The following is a 23,076-nucleotide window of genomic DNA, read 5'->3' as shown; positions in this document are numbered from 1 at the left end:
CTGTATTACACAGGTATCTGCTCCCTCCTCCCCCTGAAAAGTGCCAAATGTGACACCAGAGGGGGGGAGGGTTCTAAAAAGTGAAAGTTCCATTTCTGGGTGGGACTCCACTTTTAATGAATGACATCACAAGCACAATACACATCCTCACACGTTTCATACATGTGTGCTTTAGCACGTTCACAAAACCCCCAGCTGTATATACTATATAGGAACTCAGTGTGAGTTGCATTGTATTGGATGCCATCATGAAAGTGCGTCAGTCGCGTCATGCTGCGTTTATGTGCGTATGAGGAGGACGGAAGGTGCTCCGTGCATTAACATTCCTTTCCATTCATCTCAGCGGAGAACTGAGCTGTGACCTGCTGGACTGAAGAGCCCAGTTGTATCCCAGCACACAATACACCTCTACACCTCCCCTCCACTCACCTATCATTCACCTCACAGACCCGACATACCTGACTCATGACGTCAGCCACAAGCAATCAACTACGGGAGGGCGTGGTGGGAAGAATCCCCGCCCTCCCCCAGGTACTCGGTTTCAGTGAAACCTATGAGAGGGGGCGTACCCGGGGCCGGTGACGTCAGGCGGCGGAGTATCACGGTGCGGAGTGAGTTCGCAGTAGCATTCCGCCGGCGGAGTTATCAGTGAGGAGTTTGTCGGTGTTCTGTCCGCTATGAGGGGCCCGGGGCTCCTGTGCGGGGCTGTGCTGTTGTCTGTCTGCGTTCTAGCTGTGACTGGTAAGTGCTGCCTGGACTGTGGACTTTTACTGCTGGGGAACCACAAGGCTCAGCATGCCTCTCATAGGGACAGGAGAGAGCGGGGGAGGGGAAATAAGTGTGACTTCCTGGAACACACCTGGAGGGGGGCATTGATACAATGTCATGGCTTGTTCCAGGTATATGAGCAGACAATGACCTCCCTGTAGGGGGCCCTATAATGAGGACTGTTTGCCTCCAGGGATTGATTACACTTGGGGGGGTAAAATAGGCGGCTTTAGGGCCAGTTAACATGAGGACGCGGAAAGTGAATTAACATCCACATTTCAGATGTCTTTAGAAACCTAGAAAAGTGACAACAGAACCACCGAGTAGTCCACCCAGTCTGGACGTTTTGTTTTTTGTTTTGTTTTGTTTTTAGTTTGTTTTTTCTTCTTTTTTATTTATTTTTTCCATTAGCTCTGTGTTTGTCCCACACATGTTCATTTTTAATGGCACCCCAGGTGCTTCTAACATACACAGCGAGTCTGAGGCCACGAGCGGCCCAGTACTGTAGTATTATAAAGGTTTGGACTGATCTTTGGAATTTGTGCCTTTTTTGTACCTTTTCCCTCATTCCGCTACATTTGGCAGCCAATTAACGTTCATGAGATGTCAAAAATGGAACGCACTCCTTCCGGTGGGACTCAGCCCTCACTATCCATCCTTGACCCTTGGTTCACATTGGTACGATTTGAGATGCGATTTGACATGTCTTAAGCCACAAAGCTGTGTGATGGAATTGTACACATGCTGCGGCCATGATCTCATAAAGCGGTTATAAACTCCTGGAATTTTTTTTATTTTATTTTTAGACCCTGCAAGGTAATGTGCTAGTATGCATTGCACATTCTGTTAAACTTGCCTTAAAACAAAGCCCTCCCAGTCCCCGAGATGTCAGAGCTGCTTCCATCTTCACCCGACTTGGTTCCAGGTTCACGGACTGTCCGGGGCCTTGATGACGTCACTCCCGCCGGTCAGGGCGTTGAAGGATTGGCATGGGCGGCCGTTCCTTCAGAGAATGTACAGTAAATATCTCCTAAACTGTGTACATCTAGGTGATATTTACACTACCTATAGGTAAAAGCCTGAGACACTTTAAGCCTGCTACCAGGGGTGGACTGACCATTCGGGCACTGCCTGAGGGCCCCATCAGTGTTGCCAGCCTCATTTGGGACAGTATGTAATCTTTTTTTTTTTTATTTTTTTTTCCAAGATTACAGCTGCCCCGCCTCTCCAGTACCTTTAGGGCTCTTTCACACGGGTGGCCCGTTCAGGTCCGCCTGCCAGTTTTTTAGGCGGACCTGAACGGGCGCTCCGTGCTCCTCTATGGAGCCAACGCTGACATCCGACCCGCTCCGATCCGCCAAAGTGTGACGGAGGAAAAACCTACTTTTACATCCGTCTATCGGATCGGGTGAACATGGACAGACGGTCCGTGTTCATCTGATCCCCCCCCCCCCCCATAGGGGAGAGCGGAGAAAAGACCCAGTGTGCAGGGACCGCCCTGTCACCCGCAGGCTCAGCGGGGATCAACAAAGCGATCCCCGCTGAGCAAGCGGTGGTTCACGGGGCGGATCATTACTGATCCACCCCGTGTGAAAGGGGCCTTACAGTGTGTGTGTGTGTGTGTGTGTGTGTGTGTGTGTGTGTGTATATATATATATATATATATATATATATATATATATATATATATATATATATATATATATACATACATACATACATACATACATACATACATACATACATACATACATACATACATACACTGTGTGGCCCCATGAGTTGTCAGTCTCCCCCCTGCCTGCTACACACAATGAGATTATCGGACGAATGATCATCTATTGTTTTTTTTTTTGCATGCTAGTTTCCATATCAATAATGAAGAAGTTACAAAAATTCTCATACGACAGAATTGTATAGTAATGTATTCTTTCTTTTCCTAGCATGTGTAGTCTTGTAGAATAGCGATCCACAACGGTTCTCTTTTTTCAGAGAGCAGCTTAGGCGTGGCTGACAGGCATTCAGTACACAGTACTAGCACTTTCTGAATGTGTGGTGTGTTTTATTTTTTCCCTTTGTCCGCTGAATTGACTCACTGTAGTGTTTGTCTTGCAGTTGCGGTATGGCAGCTGTAATGCCAAACGCGACAGCACCTCAGAAATGATTCCCACTGTCACGTTTGGCATTGCCACTGCCGTGTTTGACCCATTCAAGTGAAAGCGGCCACACCGCAACTGCAAGACGAGCACTCTGGTTTGCCAATTCAGCTGTTTTTAAAAAAAAAAACACAAGTATTGTGTCCTGAATTCCTGTCAGCCGCGCCTGTGCCGCTTTCAGAGACCAGCACAGGTCTATATTTCTACATTTTATTAGGCTATGAGCCTGCCAGGAGATTTGTTGATTTTGCACTTCCTGTAACCGGGGGTAATTTCTGCTGCGTTGTCACCCTTGGTGCCCTCAATGGACTTTAACAAATAAAAACCTAGGCTGGGTTCACATATGTGCAGGTTGGCAATGTGTTTGTAATTGCACATGTTTCTGACCTGCAGGCAAAGCGTGCTACCCTTAGATGTGCCTTTTAATCTTAATGGCACCATCTATTCATTGGCAAAATGCCAGCGTTGCTCATGTATCATTTGAATGGGCTGTTGTAGCCACAATATGGCGCACAAGTGTGAGCCTAAACTTGGCACCCATTCACACTATCACATTAAACAGCGTTTATGTGTTTTCCTCAAAACATTTAAAGCAGATGTGCCATGGGAAAACAATATTAAAAGCCAGCAGATACAAATACTGCAGCTGCTGACTTTTAATATTAGGACACTTACCTGTCCTGGAGTCCAGCGCCTATCGCAGGAGAGGACGAGTGATCGCTCGTCTCTCTGCTGCTCCCCCCGCCATCCACGCTGAGGGAACCAGGCAGTGAAGCGCTGCGGCTTCACTGCCCGGTTCCCTGCGGCGCATGCGCAAGTCGCGCCCGCCGTGTGCTGGGAGCCGAGTGTTCCCAGCACACAACTGGGGGGGGGGTGACGGGAAGTGACGGAATGCCCGTCTTTTGCCCGTGAATGCCGGGCCGGAAGTGGGTGCAAATACCTGTCTTTAGACAGGTATCTGCACCCCCCTCCCCCCTGAAAGGTGTCAAATGTGACACCGGAGGGGGGGAGGGTTCCGATCAGCGGGACTCCACTTTAGGGTGGAGAACCGCTTTAATGCATTTTTAGTGTGTTACCATGCTGCATTTAAATGTAATGCACACTGGATTTGCTTGCGTTTTACAAGCGTTTTCTTTTTCGTCATTACCTGTCCTCATTTCAAGGTACATGTCTGTATGTGTTGGAAATACGGATGTGATTAAAAAAAATGCATTTAAGTGTCTTTCAGCCCTGGTTCACACTGGGTACGATTTGAGATGCGATTTCACATGTCAAATCGCATCTCAAATCGGCGGCAATTGTCGGCAATGGCACTGTCCTAATCAGTGCGACGCCGCATCTGCGATTTCAAAAAGTAGTTCCTGTACTACTTTTTGCGATTTCGGGCCGCGATTTACATTAAATTGCGGCCGAAATCGCGGCAAAATCGCGGTAAAATCGCGCATTTTACCGCGATTTTGAATTCGCAGCAGTGTGAACCTAGGCTCAAGGTTCTCATTTAAAAAAACAAAAAAACAAACATGTTATACCTGCTCTGTGTCATGGTTTTGCACAGAGCAATCCCGATCCTCTTCCTTTTTTTTTTTTTTTTTTTTTTTTTTTTTTGGGGTCCCCCCCCACCAGCAGTCCTGGCTCCTCATTACCCACCCCACTGAGTACCCCCAGTAGCAAGTCTTTTACAATTCAGGCACTTAAGCAGGCTTGCTGTCGCGAAGGGATTACCCATTTACATAGAGTGTGGCTTGACCCTGCCCCCTAGTCTCTTCTCATTGACTCACTACCTGTGATTGACCGCAGCAGGAGCCAATGAGGAGGGAGACCCAGGCGAGCTGCTACTCTCATGCACATCACTGGATCAAGAAGAGGGTCAGGTAAGTATTAGTGGGCTGGGAGCTGCTGTTTTCCATTGACTGTAATGTAACATGCGTATTTAGAAAAGCACACAAGATGCAGCAAACTGGAAACACCATCCTCTGATTAGTGATAAGGACACTTCCATACTTTATAATGGTGATGGTATAATGGTGATGGGTTTTCATGTGATTTTTAGTGCGATGTTGCTGCAAATTAATGCTGTGAATGGGTCTGAACTCTAGCTAATTGGGCAACACTTTTTCAGTTAAGCCAGTGGTTCTCAACCTGGGGGTCGAATGAGGATTTGCGAGGGGTCCCCACATCCTGGGCTGTTCCTGAAGCCCAATCCTCTCTCCCAGCTTTTTTGACTGATCAGCATTGCCACTCATCCAAATTCCCCGCCAGCACTGCCACTCATCCCCCCCCCCCCCCCCCCACCAAGGAGCAAGAGAAGTAATACAATTAGAGAATACATGGAATATAGAGGAAAAGAGCAGGATGAAGGAAAAGGGAGAAAAATAACAAAGACAGCTGGAGAGGGATGGGGGAAAAAAAAATTGAATGAAGAGAGATAAAAGAGAAAGAAGAACAAAGAGAAAGAGTTGTACATCCTAAAATGTACCATAGGGGTTTTAATACTGTACGAGTGGAAGGGATTGCAAAATGTCCGTGGGTTTGGGGGGTGCAAATTACTTGTCTTGCCTAGGGTGCTGACAACCCACGCTACGAAAATAATTTTATTGTTAAGATTTTCCAAGTTGTGGGGACCCCTATCAAGGGGTCACGGCACTAGAAGGTTGAGAACCACTGAGTTAAGCTGACTGTAGATGGCTTGTGAGCGGTTTTTTTCCCCCCTATTCACACATTCAAGGTGGATGGAGGAATCTTTACCTCTGAGCTATTGTGTTCTGACATCGGGACTCCTCCACTGTCAGAATACGCTGATCAGCGCTGCAATGTTGATCAAAGGAAATTTTTCCAAAAAGTTGTCTCGAGAAAAGTTTGTCATTAGATTGACTTCTCTCAAGCAGGAATGGCCATAGATTAATTGGGCCAGTCCTTACTGATCCGGATGATATTCATTTATGGCCAGCTTTAGAGAGACCCTTAATAGTGGATCGTATTAATATCACATGGATAAAAGGTGACCATTGTATTATTGTTGGTTCCCCAGCACTTTTACATAGTTCTCCAAATTATTGTGGTAAGGGGTAGTAATGTTGAGTCCAGTAGGAAGTGGGAGTTCAGTGTTTTTTTTTCAGAATAAGATCTGACTATGTATGGTCAGCTGGTTTTCAGATGACTCTCTCACTACAGGCCACTTCATGTGCCCATTGACTGTAAATGACGTGGAGGTGTAGTGCGTCGTTATGGGAATGCTGTATATATTTGTGTGGCTTCATCCAGTGGAAAAATAGAGCATTGTTTTGTCAGAAAACACCGATGATCCTCAGTTAGTAACTGCTATTACTCCAGATTATAGTCTTCATTCAGCAAGAACATAATGAGTCTACTTATTTCCAAATGCGTCACAGGATGAGAAATACCCTTTTTTTTATTTTTTAAGGTATACTCTGTGCTCCGGTCAGTGCTGAGTTTCTGGCTCCTCAGGAAATGCTGTGCTCTCTGACCTCTGCTCTCTATTGGCACGTAGTGGCATGAAATTCAACCTTTTATTACCAGAGTATGCAAATGTATTTGTACAGCTGTTACACTGTATGTGTGGAGTTTATTTTCGAAATAAACGGATTTCCCCCTAAATTTAAAAAAACGTTAATAGGAACACTCTTAAAAGAAAAAAAAAAAAAGAAAAAATTGCTTATAGTGTTTGTATATGTGTAGTTGTACCTTTTTTAGATTGTTGGCTTCCCTGGTGGATCTATATTATGTCATCATGGTACCAAGCATGTCAAATCATTTACATCTCATTGTGATGCTTATATGCAGTTAGAAAATGTTGAAACGTCAACGTGGTTGAAATTTCCATGTTTTCTATTGAACTCTTCAAATTTCACATGGTTTTTGTTGTCATTTATTATTGTATATGGTTTTTATCTTCTGATGCTGGACATTGCATAACTTGTAAAATCTATGAAGCAATCAATGCAGTTCCACGTGCCTAGTTGGTTTATGTAATATAGCAGGATGTTCTGTTCTTAGCTCTTCTAATTGGTGACTTGATTACATAAATTAAATAACCGTCCTGCATATGACCTTCCTGTCTGTAGTGTATTGCCTATATTTCCCAACACCTAAGTCAGTGTCCTTACAAAATCATTTGATCTTTTCCCTGAGTGTGATAATAAACTAAAAAATAAAAGTCAAAATAATAATTTTTGTTTATAGGTGCCTTTCAGAACACCCAAGGTCATCTTACGGAGACAACGACAAAGCAACAAAAACTAAGTAAATAAAATACATTACATAACCATTAAATTACAAAAACAAATCTATGAAGTCGGAGTATGCTAGTTTAAGAAGATGCATTTTTGAGATGTGATTTGCAGATGGGTAGGAAATCAATGTTGTGAATGTCAGATGGCAGGGTGTTCCGAAGTTGGGGGGGGCAGAACGGCTAAAGGCTTTCATTCCCATAGTGGTCATTTACACTCTCCACACTTGTGCGACTAGTCATGTGACTTTGGAGTCTTATGACAAGTTGTACCCCATGTTTTCCAATGGTGACTGTTCATATATGTGCAACTTAAAGTTGCAGCGACTTCATGCACTACTTTGGTCTGACTTTCATGCAACTTGGAGGCCATAGACTTCAATGTTAATCCTCAAAAGTTGCATTCGTACCTGAATGTTTTACATGAAACAATGGGTCCGACTTTGCGGAGGGACAAGAAGTCGCAACCACTACTCAGTCGTGCGACTTGTGCATGGAGCCTCATTCTTAACATAAAGACCCCTTTGCCCTCTGTCATCTCCCAATTCCTTTGTTTTTTTTCTGCTGTGATCTGACTTCCTGTTGGAGGGTGGTTTAGTTCATTCTCTGTAGTCTCACTGTATGTAAGAACATAGCCACCTTCTCTTGATGGGCTATGTACTATGGGATGTGTAGTGTGCATTGAGCAGTGTACTTGACTGGAATGAGTAGTGCACCTTAGCTGTAACCAAACAGAAGTGAGAGGAAAAGTTTGGGAGCTCACAGAGGATGTTACAAGAAAGTAGGAACATTCAGTGAGAAACCATTTAACCACTTAAGATCCGGACCAAAATGCAGGTAAAGGACCAGGCCCCTTTTTGCGATTTGGCACTGCGACGCTTTAAGTGACAATTGCACGGTCGTGCGACGTGGCTTCCAAACAAAATTGTCGTCCTTTTTTTTTTTTCCACAAATGGAGCTGTCTTTTGGTGGTGTTTGATCACCTCTGCGGTTTTTATTTTTTGCGCTATAAACAAAAATAGAGCGACAATTTTGAAAAAAGTGCAATATTTTTGACTTTTTGCTATAATAAATATCCCCCAAAAATATATAAAAATCTTTTTTTTTTTCCTCAGTTTAGGCCGATACGTATTCTTCTACATATTTTTGGTAAAAAAAATCGCAATAAGCGTTTATCGGTTGGTTTGCGCAAAATTTATAGTGTTTACAAAATAGGGGGATAGTTTTATTGCATTTTTATTAATTATTTATTTTTTACTACTAATGGCGGCGATCAGCGTTTTGTTTTTTTCCGTGACTGCGACATTATGGCGGACACTTCGGACAATTTAGATACATTTTTGGGACCATTGTCATTTTCACAGCAAAAAATGCATTTGAAATGCATTGTTTATTGTGGAAATGACAGTTGCAGTTTGGGAGTTAACCACAGGGGGCGCTGAAGGAGTTACGTTTCACCTAGTGTGTGTTTACAACTGTAGGGGGGTGTGGCTGTAGGAGTGACGTAATCGATCGTGTCATCCCCTTTATAGGAAGATACAATCGATGCAGCCGCCACAGTGAAGCACGGGGAAACCGTGTTTACACGCGGCTCTCCCCGTTCTTCAGCTCCGGGGACGATCGGGTCCCGTAGCTTCGGACTGGGTCGCGGGCGCGCTCCCCACAGCTGGGTAGATGTAACGGACGTACCTGTACGTACATCTGCCCAGCCGTGCCATTCTGCTGACGTATATATGCAGGAGGCGGTCATTAAGTGGTTAATGAAAAATGGATTAAAGGACCATTGGGTAGTCTGTATAGTTTGTTTGGGAAAACAAGGATATTGTTTAGTGTCATTCTTGTAGCGGTTATTAGGGTTGTCCCGATACTAGTATCGGGACCGATTCGGAGTATTTGCGGGAGTACTTGTACTCCCGCAAATACCCCCGATACCGAAATAGAATACTTGCACCGTCGCCGCATCCCGCCGCCGTTACGCTGCATCCCGCCGCATCACCGCTACCGCCGACTGGGTAATACGGGCGGGGAACATTACAGCTTTCATTTGAATAGCTGTAATGATTCGCGCCGCGTATAGACACTCCCACTTGCTCGAGTGAACTGTCCAATCCTGAGCAAGGGGGAGTGTCTATACGCAGCGCGAATCATTACAGCTATTCAAATGAAAGCTGTAATGTTCCTCGCGCGTATTAACCAGTCGGCGGCAGCGGGGATGCTGCGGGATGCTGGATATGGGAGGGGAGACATGGCTGGATATAGGGGGGGAGATATGGGGGGGGGACATGGCTGCATATGGGGGGGGGGGACATGGCTGGATATAGGGGGGGAGATATGGGGGGGGGACATGGCTGCATATGGGGGGGGGGGGGACATGGCTGGATATAGGGGGGGAGATATGGGGGGGGGGACATGGCTGCATATGGGGGGGGGGGGACATGGCTGCATCTGTGGGGGGACATGGCTGCATTTGGGGACACATTTAAAAAAAGTATCGGTATTCGGTATCGGCGAGTACTTGAAAAAAAGTATCGGTACTTGTAAAAAAAGTGGTATCGGGACAACCCTAGCAGTTATCAAGGATTAGTTGCACACATGGCATTGGTTTATATGCCAAACTCTGTAAAAGCAATGTTACTAAAGTGGAAGTAAGCTCCGGTGGGTTTTACTTCCTCTTTTATTCACCTGCAAAGTAAAAGTGTATACTAGCCCATTATGTGCCACTTACCTGAAAACGAAGCCTTCGATGTCCTTGTAACCCCTTTTTATGCCTAAGGGTAAAAAAAAAAAAAGTTTTCAAGTGGCTCCCCCATGGTAAAACTTCTCCTATGCCCAGTGAAGTAAACGGCCTCAGATGATACAGAGATATAGATAGATGGAATATTCTTTAGAAAGTGCACATTGTGTTAGAATTTTTACTTACTCTTTCAGCAGTGGGAGGGGATTCTTGGCATATACTGTGAGAGCTGATTGGAGGAAAGTCGTACACCCCCCCCCCCCCACTAGGGTTGCCACCTCATCCCTTTAAAACAGAACACATATGAATTACACAGGTTCTGAGGCTAATTTAATGCAGGTAAGGCACCAAATGAGTCTAATTACCATCTTAATTAGCCACAGAACCTGTGTAATTAATATGTGTTCGGTTTTAAAGGGATGAGGTGGCAACCCTACCCCCCACATAGGCAGAGGCAGGAAGAAACTTAGATGTATTGTGAATAGACAAGCTCTCTGCTTATTTGTCTCCAAATTTCCTCCCCGACACTTTTATTTTTTTATTTTTTTTTTATTTTTTTTTTAAGCGGCATTTATCTCCTTTGTCTGAGAATTTGTCAGAAGTTATCATGCCGATAACGGAGCAGCAGAAAGACACAGGACTTGGAGCTTTGGAGAGTGTAATCTAGTGTACATTGTATCTTTTTTCCTCGCCATTCACAATGGGAAACACAGGGGGCGGGCTTTACAGTGACTGATTACTGTGGTAGCCAATCAGAGGCTACCACAGTGATCAAGTGACCAGGAGTTCCAGGTCCCGATTTTTAGTGCAAGTCTTGGGGCTCTTTCTGTGCTGGGAGCATGCTGTGCGACATGGGGCCACATGTATTAAATCGGTGGGAAGGGGTTAAGCTGAGAGTATACATGTACTTTTTTTTTTTTTTTTTTTTTTTTTTAAACCAGTGAGTTGAACGGAAAAAAACTGACAGGTCCTCACATCAACACAAACAAGATTGATGCAGGGGTCTCCTGCTGCTCTATTGTATTCTGACAGGCTAGAAGTGCTGATCAAATGCTGGTTTTCGGACATGACTGTTTGACGGAAACAGGTCGACAGACCAGCTTCTGTTGAACATGGAAGAGTACACATGTGCCGTTTTTCAGTATGCATGTATAGGATTATACTTATTGGGCCTTTAGCCCATGCACCCTTCTATATTACAAGTATTGCAGTGCTGGTTGTTTGGATTTTCTTTTGATTTTCTCTTGAGACTGTGCACCATAAAGTAGTAGTAAATGACCATCATCTACATTATGGATTGATGAGCTCAAGTCCTGTTTACAGTGTGTGTGTGTGTGTGTGTGTGTGTGTGTGTGTATATATATATATATATATATATATATATATATATATATATATATATATATATATATATATATATATATATATATATATATATATATATATATATATATATATATATATATATATATATATATATATATATATATAAAAATAAATAAATAAATGTGTGTGTGTGTGTATGAGAGTGATTGCTTGCAGAGTTTTATACATGAGTGCAGACACTAGTTATGTTACAATTCAATACAGGAGGAATCGGTGGGCCCTTGTCATTTATAACTACACTTGTGTGTTCATTAATATCGGGCGCTGTGGTTGGTATAGCTGGCCCATTGACAGCTCTAAAGTTACCATAGGTCATGGGAGAGCTATGGTAGAAGTCTTTCATTGTAAACCAGCCTTTTGCTTCCTTGTAAAACCTGGTAATAAAGGTGTCTTTGTTAGGAAAGTGTCTACAATTTGAAGAGGGGGGGGGGGGGTTTATAGGCAAACTGCACTGATTCGCAACAACCTTTCAGAATATATTTTAGTTTTTATTAATCTGACCGCTATAATCTGAGTCCAGTTGCCTGGTTGTTGTGCAAACCGTCAGTCCCTCAGTACCTTGTAATTATATGCAGTTAAAGTGATTGTAAATGGGTTTTTTTTTGTTTTTAACAAGAAACATGTTGCTTACCTGCTTTGTGCAAGGGTTTTGCACAAAGCAGCCTGGATCCTCTTATTCTGGGATGCCTCAGCGGTGCTCCTGGCTCCTCCTTGTCTGGTGCCCCCACGGTAAGCCGATTTTTCCCTGGGGGCACCCATGCGGGCACACTTCACCCCCCCCAGACCTGCTGCTACATCCATTGACGCAGACAGCATGACTCGGGCCCTGCTCTCGTGTCCCTGGCTCCTGCTGCTATAAATCTATCCAATGAGGATGGAGACGGTGTCTGGAACGGATGGGTTCAGGTAAGAAAAAAAGGGCAGCTGCAGCACTATATATATATATATATATATATATATATATATATATATATATATATATATATATATATATATATATATATATATATATATATATATATATATATATATATATATATATATATATATATATATATATATATATATATATATATATATATATATATATATATATATATATATATATATATATATATATATAAATTATTTTTTTTTTTTGTTTTTTTTTTTTTAACCTTAATACATAGAATGCATTGGGGTGAAAAACATTGAGGGTTTACAACTGCTTTAAGGACTTCTGACTTTCCTGCTATGCATACTGCATTTCTAGGCCAATAACTTGAAAAGGTTCAAAAATAAAACTGGAAAATCTTATTTATTTTCCATTGTGTTTGTGTTTTGACACATTCTTTAGAAATCGGACATAACTGACACTAACTCGCTCCTTTTTAGTAAGATTGTCAGAAACGGTTCTCCTGATACTTGCTGTACCAGACCGGTCCTGTCCCTGGGGGGCACAGTGTCGGCTCCTACCCCTTATCAGCATTGTACTTGTTTGCTGTTCTAATGGATCATGCACTTCATCTCTGGACATATGGGTAACAAATGACTAGAAATATTCCCGAATTACTAATATCTGTACTTCAGCAATGTTTATATCTTTATCTACCTGAATTCACTGTAATTAACACCTTGAGGTCACTGCAGTCCCCTGTAAAACAGAACAAAAGATACAAATTGACACACAGCATGATTGTCTTAAACAAAGGATCTGTAATGAGAAATTACATAATTGGTCCCTAAGAGAAAATAAAGTCATAATAAGCAGTAGAAGTCAGACCGTAAAATCCCTAATAAACAATTCCTAATGGGGGAAGTAAAGGAAAACAAATTGCAGTGGTAAAAAATAAATAAAGGGAAGGTAAGAAATGTGTTTAGGTGATTCTCAAACAATTATAGTGTGTGTGTGTGTTTTTTGAAATATGGCCTGCAGTAATAAGAGTCGGCTCATCAAAGTAAAATATCAAATTGGTAATAATACTACAAATTCATAAAAAATGTGAGGTAAATACTGTAAGAAAAAATGGATAAATCATTCAAGGCAATTCACTAAACACAATATACATTCATTATTTATCTCATGGTACAGGCATTGTAGAAGGGAACTCTGCATTGGCCAGTAAGTTAACATTTTCACATTGCTACATTGTGTACTTTTATGTCCTTCGCTCTGAAATATAAAGTGAAACATTTCACTAGAAGGCGATCATTGTGTGAATGAAGGCACACCAAGAATATTTTTGATATGTCTGTGTGTCTTCTTTCTGTAGTTGGACCCAGTTCACATCAAGCAATTTGGGATTGCAGGCAGAATCTCTGCAATTCTGCCCATAACCCAAATCATGTGGCAATCGCAGTACAGCGCGCTGCACGTGTTTTTGTTGCCATTATCTTTCAATGGCACCCAAATGCAATGCGATTCTGCCGTCATTCTCACGCGACAAACTGCACCTTCACAAATCGTGTGAAGCTTGCTACCCAAAAGGATCAGGAGCCTATATATGTCCAAAAACTGCAACCCATTCAAGTGAATGTGACACACACATTCGCATGAAAATCACCATGTCAAAATCATGTAGTGAGAATGCTTGTAAACAAGGCCTTAAAGAGGAGCTCCAGTCTTCCCCAAAAAGCCAGCAAATACAAACACTGTTGACTTTTAATATAAGGACACTTGCCTGTCCAGGGATCCAGCGTTGTCCTCACCTGAACCATATCTTCAGTCGGTTTCATGTACAGGCGCTGGCTGTTGGGTAAGGGATACCGGCAGTGAAGCCTTATGATCATCCTGGCAGGTCACCCAGAAGTGGGAGCAGGTACCTGTCAAATATGAAAGGGGGGGGAATGCAAACAAGCAGAACACCAATCCCCCCCCCCCGGTGAAGTTCTGATTTTAAAGGGGTTGTGAACCTCTGTGTTTTCACCTTAAACCTCAGTGAAAAAGCACATTGCATTTTCCATGGGCGTGATCTCATGTCGCTCTCTCCACGGGTTCCCTTCGATTCATTGGATAGATTTTATAGCCGCTCAGCCATGGTCTCCCGCTGCTAATCTAATCCAATGACTCGGGCCGAGTCATACACTCGGCGTCTATGGACACAGAGTGTATGACAGAAGCACGCCCGCAAGGTAACCCCCTCGGGAGAAGAGGGGGTTATCTAATGTGAGTAGAGCCACTGTGGGACCCCAGATCAGGGCCACTCTGTGCAAAACGAACTGCACAGTGGAGGCAAGTATGACATGATTTTTTTTTTTTTTTTTTTTTTTTTTAAAGACCTTTAATATCACTTTAAGGTTTGAAAAAAGCAAAAGAATTTTTTTTTTTTTTTTTTTTTTTTTAATGAACGATCTTTTTCTCCTGGTGTAACAAAAGTTAAGTCACACTGGCTTTAAGTGCTAAATGTCATGAAAACCCCAAAATATTGTATGAGTTATATTCAGCCAAAAAAATGAATGCACCATTTATCTCTTGGTGAATTCACCCTGCAGCCCATCGTAGTTGCAGTTTTGGCACTAAATACATGTGGCATGCTGGTGAATTAAAAGCAGAGCTGCCGGGGATCTAATAAAATCCATAAGGCGAAAGACCCCAGCAAAGCATGATCCAATTTGCTACAGTAGGGGGAAAAAATTCATTGACCTAAAGAGTGGCCCCTTGTCCTCTGTGATGACCTTAAAGTTTTTTTTTTTTTTTTTTTTTAATAAAAGCCAGCAGCTACACATACTGCAGCTGCTGGCTTTTAGTAAATGGACACTTGCCTGTCCTGGAGTCCATCAATGTCGGCACCCGCAGCTGTTGTTTCCATCAGCTGTCTGGTTCTGCCGCCGCCATTGTGGCTGAGGGAACCCGGCAGTGTAGCCTTTCGGCTTCACGCTGGAAACCCTACTGCACATGTGCGAAGCCTGCTCCTCTCTCCTACTGGCCTGGCGGCCGGAGGAGGACAGAGCCCTGCTGTTGCATCACTGTTCGTGGCCTGGACTCCCATAAGTGGGAAAGGATACCTGTCAAAGACACGTTATTTATCACCACCCTTTTGATGCAACCCTGTAACCAATTTTCTATCCATAAAGAAACCCTATTATCCATGCCTACAGACCTTGGTTTGTAGATTGTGTTAGGAATTGTATCGCATGCTTTTGCAAAATCCAGATAATCCAGATACTCCACATCCACAGGCCTACCTTTATCCACATAGCAGCTCACTTACTCATAGAATGTTAACAGATTGGTTTGGCAAGAACAACCCTTCTTAACCCTTTCACGCCGACGCAACGCATATATGCGTTCTCGGCTTTCGGGGGTTATACCGGGATGATGCCTGCAGCCACAGGCATCATCCCGGTACTGTTGTTTAGAGCCGGCGATCGGCTATTCAAACATAACAACCGATGCAGCTAAAAGCCGCTCGGTTGTTATGCCGGAGGAGCGGGAGGGGACATCCCCCGCCTCTCGCCGCTCTGACCGGGCCTCCGGTCCCACCGGGAGACCCGACCCTCCATCCGCCGTGTTCTGTGTCCAGGCGGAGACTGACACTAAGCCGTAAACGGCTTTGATTCAGTCTCCGCATTGAAACCACGGAAGCGGCGTCATGACGTCACTTCCGGGTTTCTCAGCTGTCAATGGCCCTGGATTTAAAAAGTACACAGTATTCAGAATCGCCGTTTTCGGCGATCTGAATACTTTGAAGTGCAAAGGAGGGCTCGGGGGGGTCTTTTAGACCCCTGATCCCTCCATAAAGAGTACCTGTCACCACCTATTACTGTCACAAGGGATGTTTACATTCCTTGTGACAGCAATAAAAGGTGATCAAAATGTAGAAAAAAAAAACACAATTTAATATTATAAAAAAAAATAAGAAAACTAAAAAATTTTTTTTTTAAAGCGTCCCCGCGAGCTTGCGCAGCAAAGAAAACGCATACGGAAGTCGCGCCCGCATATGAAAACGGTGTTCAAATCACACGTGAGGTATCGCCGCGATTGTCAGAGCGAGAGCAATAATTCTAGCACTAGACCTACTGTGTAACTCTAACCTGGTAACCGTAAAAAAAGTTTAAAGTGTCGCCTATGGAGATTTTTAGGTACCGTAGTTTGTCGCAATTATAAAGCGTGACATGCTTGGTATCTATTTACTCGGCGTAACATCATCTTTCACATTATGCAAAAAAAATGGGCTAATTTTACTTTTTCATTTTTTTAAAATTCATGAAAGTTAATTTTTCCCAAAAAGTTGTGTTTAAAACACCGCCGCACAAATACCGTATGACATAAAATATTGCAAAAATCGCCATTTTATTCTCTAGATTCTCTGCTAAAATATATATATATATATATATATATATATATATATATAATATTCTGGGGTTCTAAGTAATTTTCTAGCCAAAAATATGGATTTTAACTTGTAAACACCAAATGTCATACATAGGCTTAGGCATGAAAGGGTTAAACCCATGCTGATTACTACTGATACTGTTTTTATAAGCAAATTCTTGGATATAGTCCCTTATTATCCCATCCAATTTACATATTATCGATGTTAGATTGACAGTCCTGTAGATTCCAGGAATACGTGTCTGCCCTTTTTTTGAATAATGGTACCACGTGGGCTTTTCGCCAATCGGCTGTCAGTATGCTGTCCATAAAGATTAGGCATAGCCTGAGTTTTTTGAGGACTCTTGGGTGTAACCCATCCTGTCGTTTGTTTGTGTTGAGGCTTTCCAGTCTTTTCTGGACTTGAGCTTATGTTGGCCACAGGACTACATCCTGTGATGTGGTTGTTATACCCCTCCTTTTCCGGTGTAAAAACTGATGCGTAGAAAGCATTTAGTACAGTTGCCTTCTTGCCTCCTGTGGCCAACTTTCCTTCATCATCCTTTGTGGCCAATATGCTCTGCCTCGCTTTTTTACTGTTCATATATTTAAAAAATGTATTGAAATTTTGTTTGCTCTCCTCTGCTTATGTATCTCAGTCTCTCCCCCCCCCCCTTTTTTTTCTCCTTTTCTTTCTGCCTTGATTAGATTCTTTGTAGTGTTTGGAATGCTGACAATGACCCCCTCGGCTTCATATTTCTTAAACGCCATTAATTTTCCTTATGACTTTTTACGTTGTTTCGCCACCTAGGCTTAACCTTTGCTCTTCTGTATTTATTGCCCATGGAAATGCACTGGGTGATAACTTTATTTATTGTGTTGCTAAGGCACTAGTGTGTGTGTGTGGTTTTTTTCCTTGGTGTTCAATGTTTCTAGGATTTGGTCCCATGTAATGTCTTCGTATTGAGCGCAGTTTAGAAAAGTTGGCTCGTTTTGAAATTGAGTGGTGTTGTACTACCCTCATGCCTCCCTTTCCTATGATTTATGCTGAATGTAATCATAGTGTGATCACTAGAACCCAGGTTGTCCCATATTTCCACGTCTGAGATCAGATCTGTGTTTGTAATAAATAGATCTAGCAATACATAATTTCTAGTTTGGGAATCCACCAATTGGAATTGGAACATGAAGTTGTCCTGTAAGACATTTTAAGAAATGACGGCCCTTTAATGAGTGAGCTGTCTCTTCTGCCCAGTCAACATCTGGATAGTTGAAGTCCCTCATTTTGATGACTTTGCCCTGCCTTGCTGCCATTTCTAACTGCGATAGGAGGGCCAACTTCTACTCTTGCTTTAGGTTAGGGGGCCTGTAAAATATGGCCACTATTTCCCACTTTCTGCTTCCCTATGAAGTTCCACCTACATGCATTCTACCCCCACCTGTAAATTATTCTTGATATACAGGCACACCACTCAACCTCTTCTACCCTCCCTCTTCCTCCGATACAAGGAATACCCCCTGGATAGTTGCCAGCCTGTTGTCCTACCACCCTATCTCACCCCTGCAGTATGCTCCTCTGTTGCTGAGGAGCAGGTGCAGTAGATGAAGTAGACATGGTGGTATTGGGTACTTGACCCATAAGTCCATAATAAAGCCATTACATTCTACTGTACTTTTTTGTGCTGGCAAAATAACATTGCACTTAAACAAGATGCATTTAAAAGCATAGGAAGTCCTTTACAAAATAACCTGTATTCGGAAAGTAAGAAGGCTGCTGAATTGGTTTTCTTCTATTTAGAAAATACTAGTTGCCTGGCTGTCATGCTGATACAAAGGTTTCCAGCCATCCAACTGGAATATGTATTCAAATCAAAGTTTTGCCTTTATTCTGAGTTTCCATGCTGCATATTGTTCCTGGTTAGCGATTCAGAAAAACATTGGGGTTGGTGACAAGCCTGCAACTAGACAGAAATAGCTTGCATGTTCCACCATACATCACACATGTGTTTACTTTGCTTGTCAATGGCCCTTGTGTAACATCTGTAATAGAGGTGCTTCAGGACGACCAATCTGATTCCTCCTCCCTGCAATAAACTGGATATTCTGGTTTATATAAAAAATTATTTTACAGCAGTGTTACAACAAATAAAACGGCATGTTTATATTGTTTTCACAGCAGACACATGAAGTTTTTATACATTATTTCCCAATGTCAGACGATTCTCACTGATACTGACTCAGACTAGTTTGGGATTATTCCTGTAATCGAAAGTTCAGAGGGTTCTCACCCACGCATTGCATCGCTTGTCTTGTCATCATAGCCTTCATCGTGACTATATCCCTTCTCATTCCAGGACTTTGAGTCACTAACAATCAACTGCTATAGTCTAGAGAAATATTTATACAATGTGTGTGTGTGTGTGTGTGTGTGTGTTCGTTCCTCGGTAGGATACTTCTGAAAATCCCATCAAATGACTTTACAGAATGTTTGGTTTGTTTTTTATTTTCTTCTTTTAGGTAAAGCTGACGGTTTCAATTGTTTGTTGCATTGACATTTTCTTTGTTTTAATTGAGAAATATTGTATGCTCTTTTCTTTTCTTTTCTTTTTTTTTTTTATTTTTTTATAATAGACAGTATTTAAGTCACTTCTAACAAGTTAAAGAAGTTTAACCCTTCTGATGGCTTAAATCTATTACACACTAGTTCTCTCCTGCTATTCTATTGTGTTCTGACTGGGGACTGTCAGCGCTGACAGGAGTCGGTTGGCAGACCTTTTTTCAGTCATGTCCCTTTCACAGAAGATGGGCGAGCCGGCTGCAGTACGATTCTGGCCGCGATTGTGGTTTTGCAGCGATTGTTGCCCAACGAATCGCAGTAAAATTGCACAAACGGAATCCAAAAGAATTTTTAGGCATCACACGATTCTGTTTGCGCAATTTTTACCGCGATTCTTTGGGCATCAATTGCGATTGGGGTGCCATTGAAAGTAATGGGGATTGCAAGCGCATCACGGAGATTCCGCCCGTGTTTCGGAACACTGTGGTGAGAATAAAGCCTTATTCGCCATAAATGGATCAATTTGTCTGGTTCTGAATTGTAAATTGCTTAGTGTCTGGCCTGCTTTAGAGTTATGTGTTCTACATCTTGCACTGAGAAGGGACTATAAAAGGAAACCGCTGTGGAAAGGATTAACCCTGTTAATTTAGTTGACGGGTTGGGGTGTTTGTGTGTTCTCATTGGTTTTTGGATTAGGGGAGAGTTAGAACCTCTGTCAGGTTTCTACTGTTATTTGGGGCCCTCGCTTTTTTATCTGGTCAAACGCTATCCGCAGGATTGGAGTGTCTAAGGCTACAACAACTACACAGAAATTAATGTTTAGTAGATTTTTATTTGTCTGTGTTCCTGTTCTAATACAGGATTTATATATAGCGCCAACAGTTTATGCAGCACTTTACAACATGAGGGCAGATGGTATTGTTGCAATACAATTTAATACAGTAGGAATCTGAGAGCCCTGCTCGCCTATGGACGGGGAAAAAAGTACGGCAGGTGTGACTTTTAGTAATTATGCTAAACCTCAAAATACTGCTCTACCATGCTGTTTGGGTTTGCAAACACAGTGTGCGTGTTGGAAGCATTTGGATTGCCATTAAAAATGTCAGTGGCACATCCAACAAGTTGCAGGTTTCCCTCATTTACAATCTGCTGAAATTGTCAGCAGGACAGGACGTGAGGGCAAGTCTGGCCTAATGGCATTCTAGATGGCAGTAAAACCTGGCTGGGGTCCTAATCTGTACCAACTCTATCCAAAACTAAAAGAAGAAAAAATAAATTGACACACTTTATGCTGTGTCTAAGCTTTGCACTGCAGTCCTGGATGTACAGAAATCTGCATCGATGAACATTGCTGCATTCAGAAAGTACACCCATTATAGGTTGTTCGTTCAATTTGTTATGTTGATAAAATGCATTTTATATAGTGTAAGATTTGAGCTAAACCTAATGATTTCAATTTTTTTTTCTCCATCTTTTAGGCCAAAATACAACCAAAGGAGGACGAAGGTTTATTGGCAAGGATGGCTCGTTTGACAATATTACTGGCAAATATGGATATACAGTGGATGACTTTGCCAAAAAAGTTTTAACGGGTGGCTTAACGAGAGTCTTCCTTCCTTTGGTGTATATCATTGTGTTTGCAGTTGGTTTGCCCAGCAATGCCATTGCATTATGGGTCTTTCTTTTCCGCACCAAAAAGAAACACCCAGCTGTGATCTATATGGCCAACTTGGCAGTGGCCGATTTGATGTTTGTCATCTGGATTCCACTCAAGATTTCCTATCACCTGAATGGCAACAACTGGATTTATGGGGAAGGCCTATGCAAAGTCCTTGTGGGATTTTTCTATGGGAACATGTACTGTTCAATCCTATTCATCACCTGTTTGAGCGTTCAGCGGTACTGGGTCATTGTAAATCCCATTTCTCACACCCGGAAAAAGACTAAACTTGCCTTTATTGTTTCGGCCACAATATGGGTGGTCATTCTTCTCAGCACCATTCCATTGTATCTGGCTGAACAAACTGTATACGTCAGCAATGTTAATATCACAACATGTCATGATGTCCTGCCACTCAGTGTTCTAGCCTCAGACATGTTCAACTACTTCCTCTCTCTTGCCATCGGGCTTTTCTTCTTCCCAGCAGTCTTAATCACTGTGGCCTATGTTGTGATTATCAGAACGTTAAATGCTTCCATTACAGATGAAAACATTGGTAAAAAGAGGAAGAAAGCCATTGTGCTCATCATTCTTGTGCTCATTATGTGTCTTGTGTGTTTCTTGCCCAGTAACATTCTGTTGCTGGTGAACTTTGCCACTATTAAGGAGAACCATGTTGGTGACACCTACGCCTTCTATATTGTGGCCCTGTGCTTTTCCTCACTGAACAGCTGTATCGACCCCTTTGTCTACTACTTTGTGTCCAAAGACTTCAGAGACAATGTTAAGAACACTTTCCTCTGCAGAAGCGTCAGGACTGTGGAAAGGATGCAGATCTCATTTAGCTCTATGAAGTATTCCAGAAAGAACACCTACACCTCCAGCTCCAGCAACACAAAAACCAGTACCTGCTAGGTGATGTTCTTATAACAACGAAGAGTCAATGGACCTAAGACTTGTGTCTAGAAGCCTATGGAAATGTATGCCATTTATTTGCTGTGTGAGGATGCTGGCTCTTCCAGCACAGAAAATGTGGACATTTGTGAAAAAAGGATAAATCCACATTTCGATAACTTTTTCACTTCTAATGTAGGAAGTGTTGGGAACTGTGTTCTGTGAATATTTGTAAAGACACTTTATGTTCCTTTGCAGTAATGTCATTCATTTCTAGTCTTTTCAGCGTCTCTGCCCCTGCTTGCCCTACTGAAGCATTAGCTGTGATACTGTAGGATAGAAGTCTCTCTGTCATATGTAGTACAGACAAACTTTTTCAGTCCCTTCTGAAATGCCTAGTGGCATTTATTCTGAAACGGGGGAATAAAGGTTTAATTTTATGTTACAGGGCCATGGGAGCACTTCAAAGAATTCTGACCTGTGCTTCACTGCTTAGCGTTGCCTTTTCTACTGCCAATGAAGAGCTCCTTGGATTTACCTTGGGGGGGGGGGGGGGGGGGATTGTTCCCTGAAATTTTAAAATGTACAATTTTAAGCTGAGCAGGAAAAGTAATATATTGGGCAAACCTCCATTTGAAGCATTCATTTCACTAATGGCCATGGAAAGGAAATGTAAGGAAGTGGCATGCATTTTAAGATAAGTTTTGAAGGCCCCCCCATCTGCTTCTCAGTTAAAAGGAACCAGTCGTGGTAGAAATAAGTCAGCAATGACGTTTTTATAAGACCCCATACACACTATAGAACTTTTGTCTGCTTTTCTTTAGATTTACCAAAACCATGTAGTGCAAGGGCCTGCCTGATTGCATACAAATTGGAAAGTGTTAAGATTTCCCAAAACCTAAAGTCTGCAGAAAATTCTGTGTGTATGCAGCTTTAGGCAACATTTTCACTGTTTGTGTGCTTGCAATGAGCATGGTAATGCACATGTGTAGGTGTGAATGGGCCTATAGTTTCCCTGTCTTTTTACACGAAGCAGCAACACAGGGGTGAGAACCAGCCACATTGGAAAGACAGGGAATTCAAACTGACATGCATTTTCATGCAGCAACGTTTAAGTTTTTTACTGCATTAAAACGGACAAGTATAGCTAAGCCCTGAAGGTCAAAGCTCCAGGCTGGTCACCCTCTTTTAGGTATTGATAAATCTGTAGTCTGGACTGAGCATAGGAATTCATGATATATACTTGTGCTCAACCCATGTCCATCACAAAGTAGTATAGGAACAATGAGTGACAGTTCTGTAGTATATTAAAAGTATGTGTGAGCTGCAACTGTATGCTTTGTTTTTAACAGAGACCCATGTGCAGCAGCGGCATAATAAAG

The 23,076-nt window shown here is 42.5% G+C and overlaps 1 protein-coding gene and 1 long non-coding RNA gene across 3 annotated transcripts; one reads left to right on the top strand and one right to left on the bottom strand.

Moving 5' to 3' along the window:
* Positions 1-560: 560 nt before the first annotated feature.
* On the top strand, positions 561-21,944 carry F2RL1 (F2R like trypsin receptor 1). Of its 2 annotated transcripts, XM_040341066.1 has the most exons (3): positions 561-741; positions 7,125-7,184; positions 20,619-21,944. In XM_040341066.1, exons 1-3 carry the CDS (start codon positions 678-680, stop codon positions 21,713-21,715), a joined length of 1,221 nt encoding a protein of 406 aa, XP_040197000.1. In that variant the 5' UTR covers positions 561-677; the 3' UTR covers positions 21,716-21,944. The 2 variants fall into 2 exon arrangements, with proteins under 2 accessions (XP_040197000.1, XP_040197008.1); XM_040341074.1 differs by lacking the exon at positions 7,125-7,184.
* On the bottom strand, positions 8,139-14,130 carry LOC120929530. Its single transcript, XR_005747402.1, has 4 exons — positions 13,979-14,130; positions 12,904-12,923; positions 9,896-9,938; positions 8,139-8,176 (listed from the first exon to the last, which is right to left on the bottom strand). It is a non-coding gene; the product is annotated as an uncharacterized LOC120929530 (long non-coding RNA).
* Positions 21,945-23,076: the final 1,132 nt, after the last annotated feature.

The sequence above is a fragment of the Rana temporaria genome, chromosome 1 (assembly GCF_905171775.1).
Source record: "Rana temporaria chromosome 1, aRanTem1.1, whole genome shotgun sequence".
NCBI lineage: Eukaryota > Metazoa > Chordata > Amphibia > Anura > Ranidae > Rana > Rana temporaria.
This window is presented reverse-complemented; position numbering and strand designations above follow the sequence as displayed.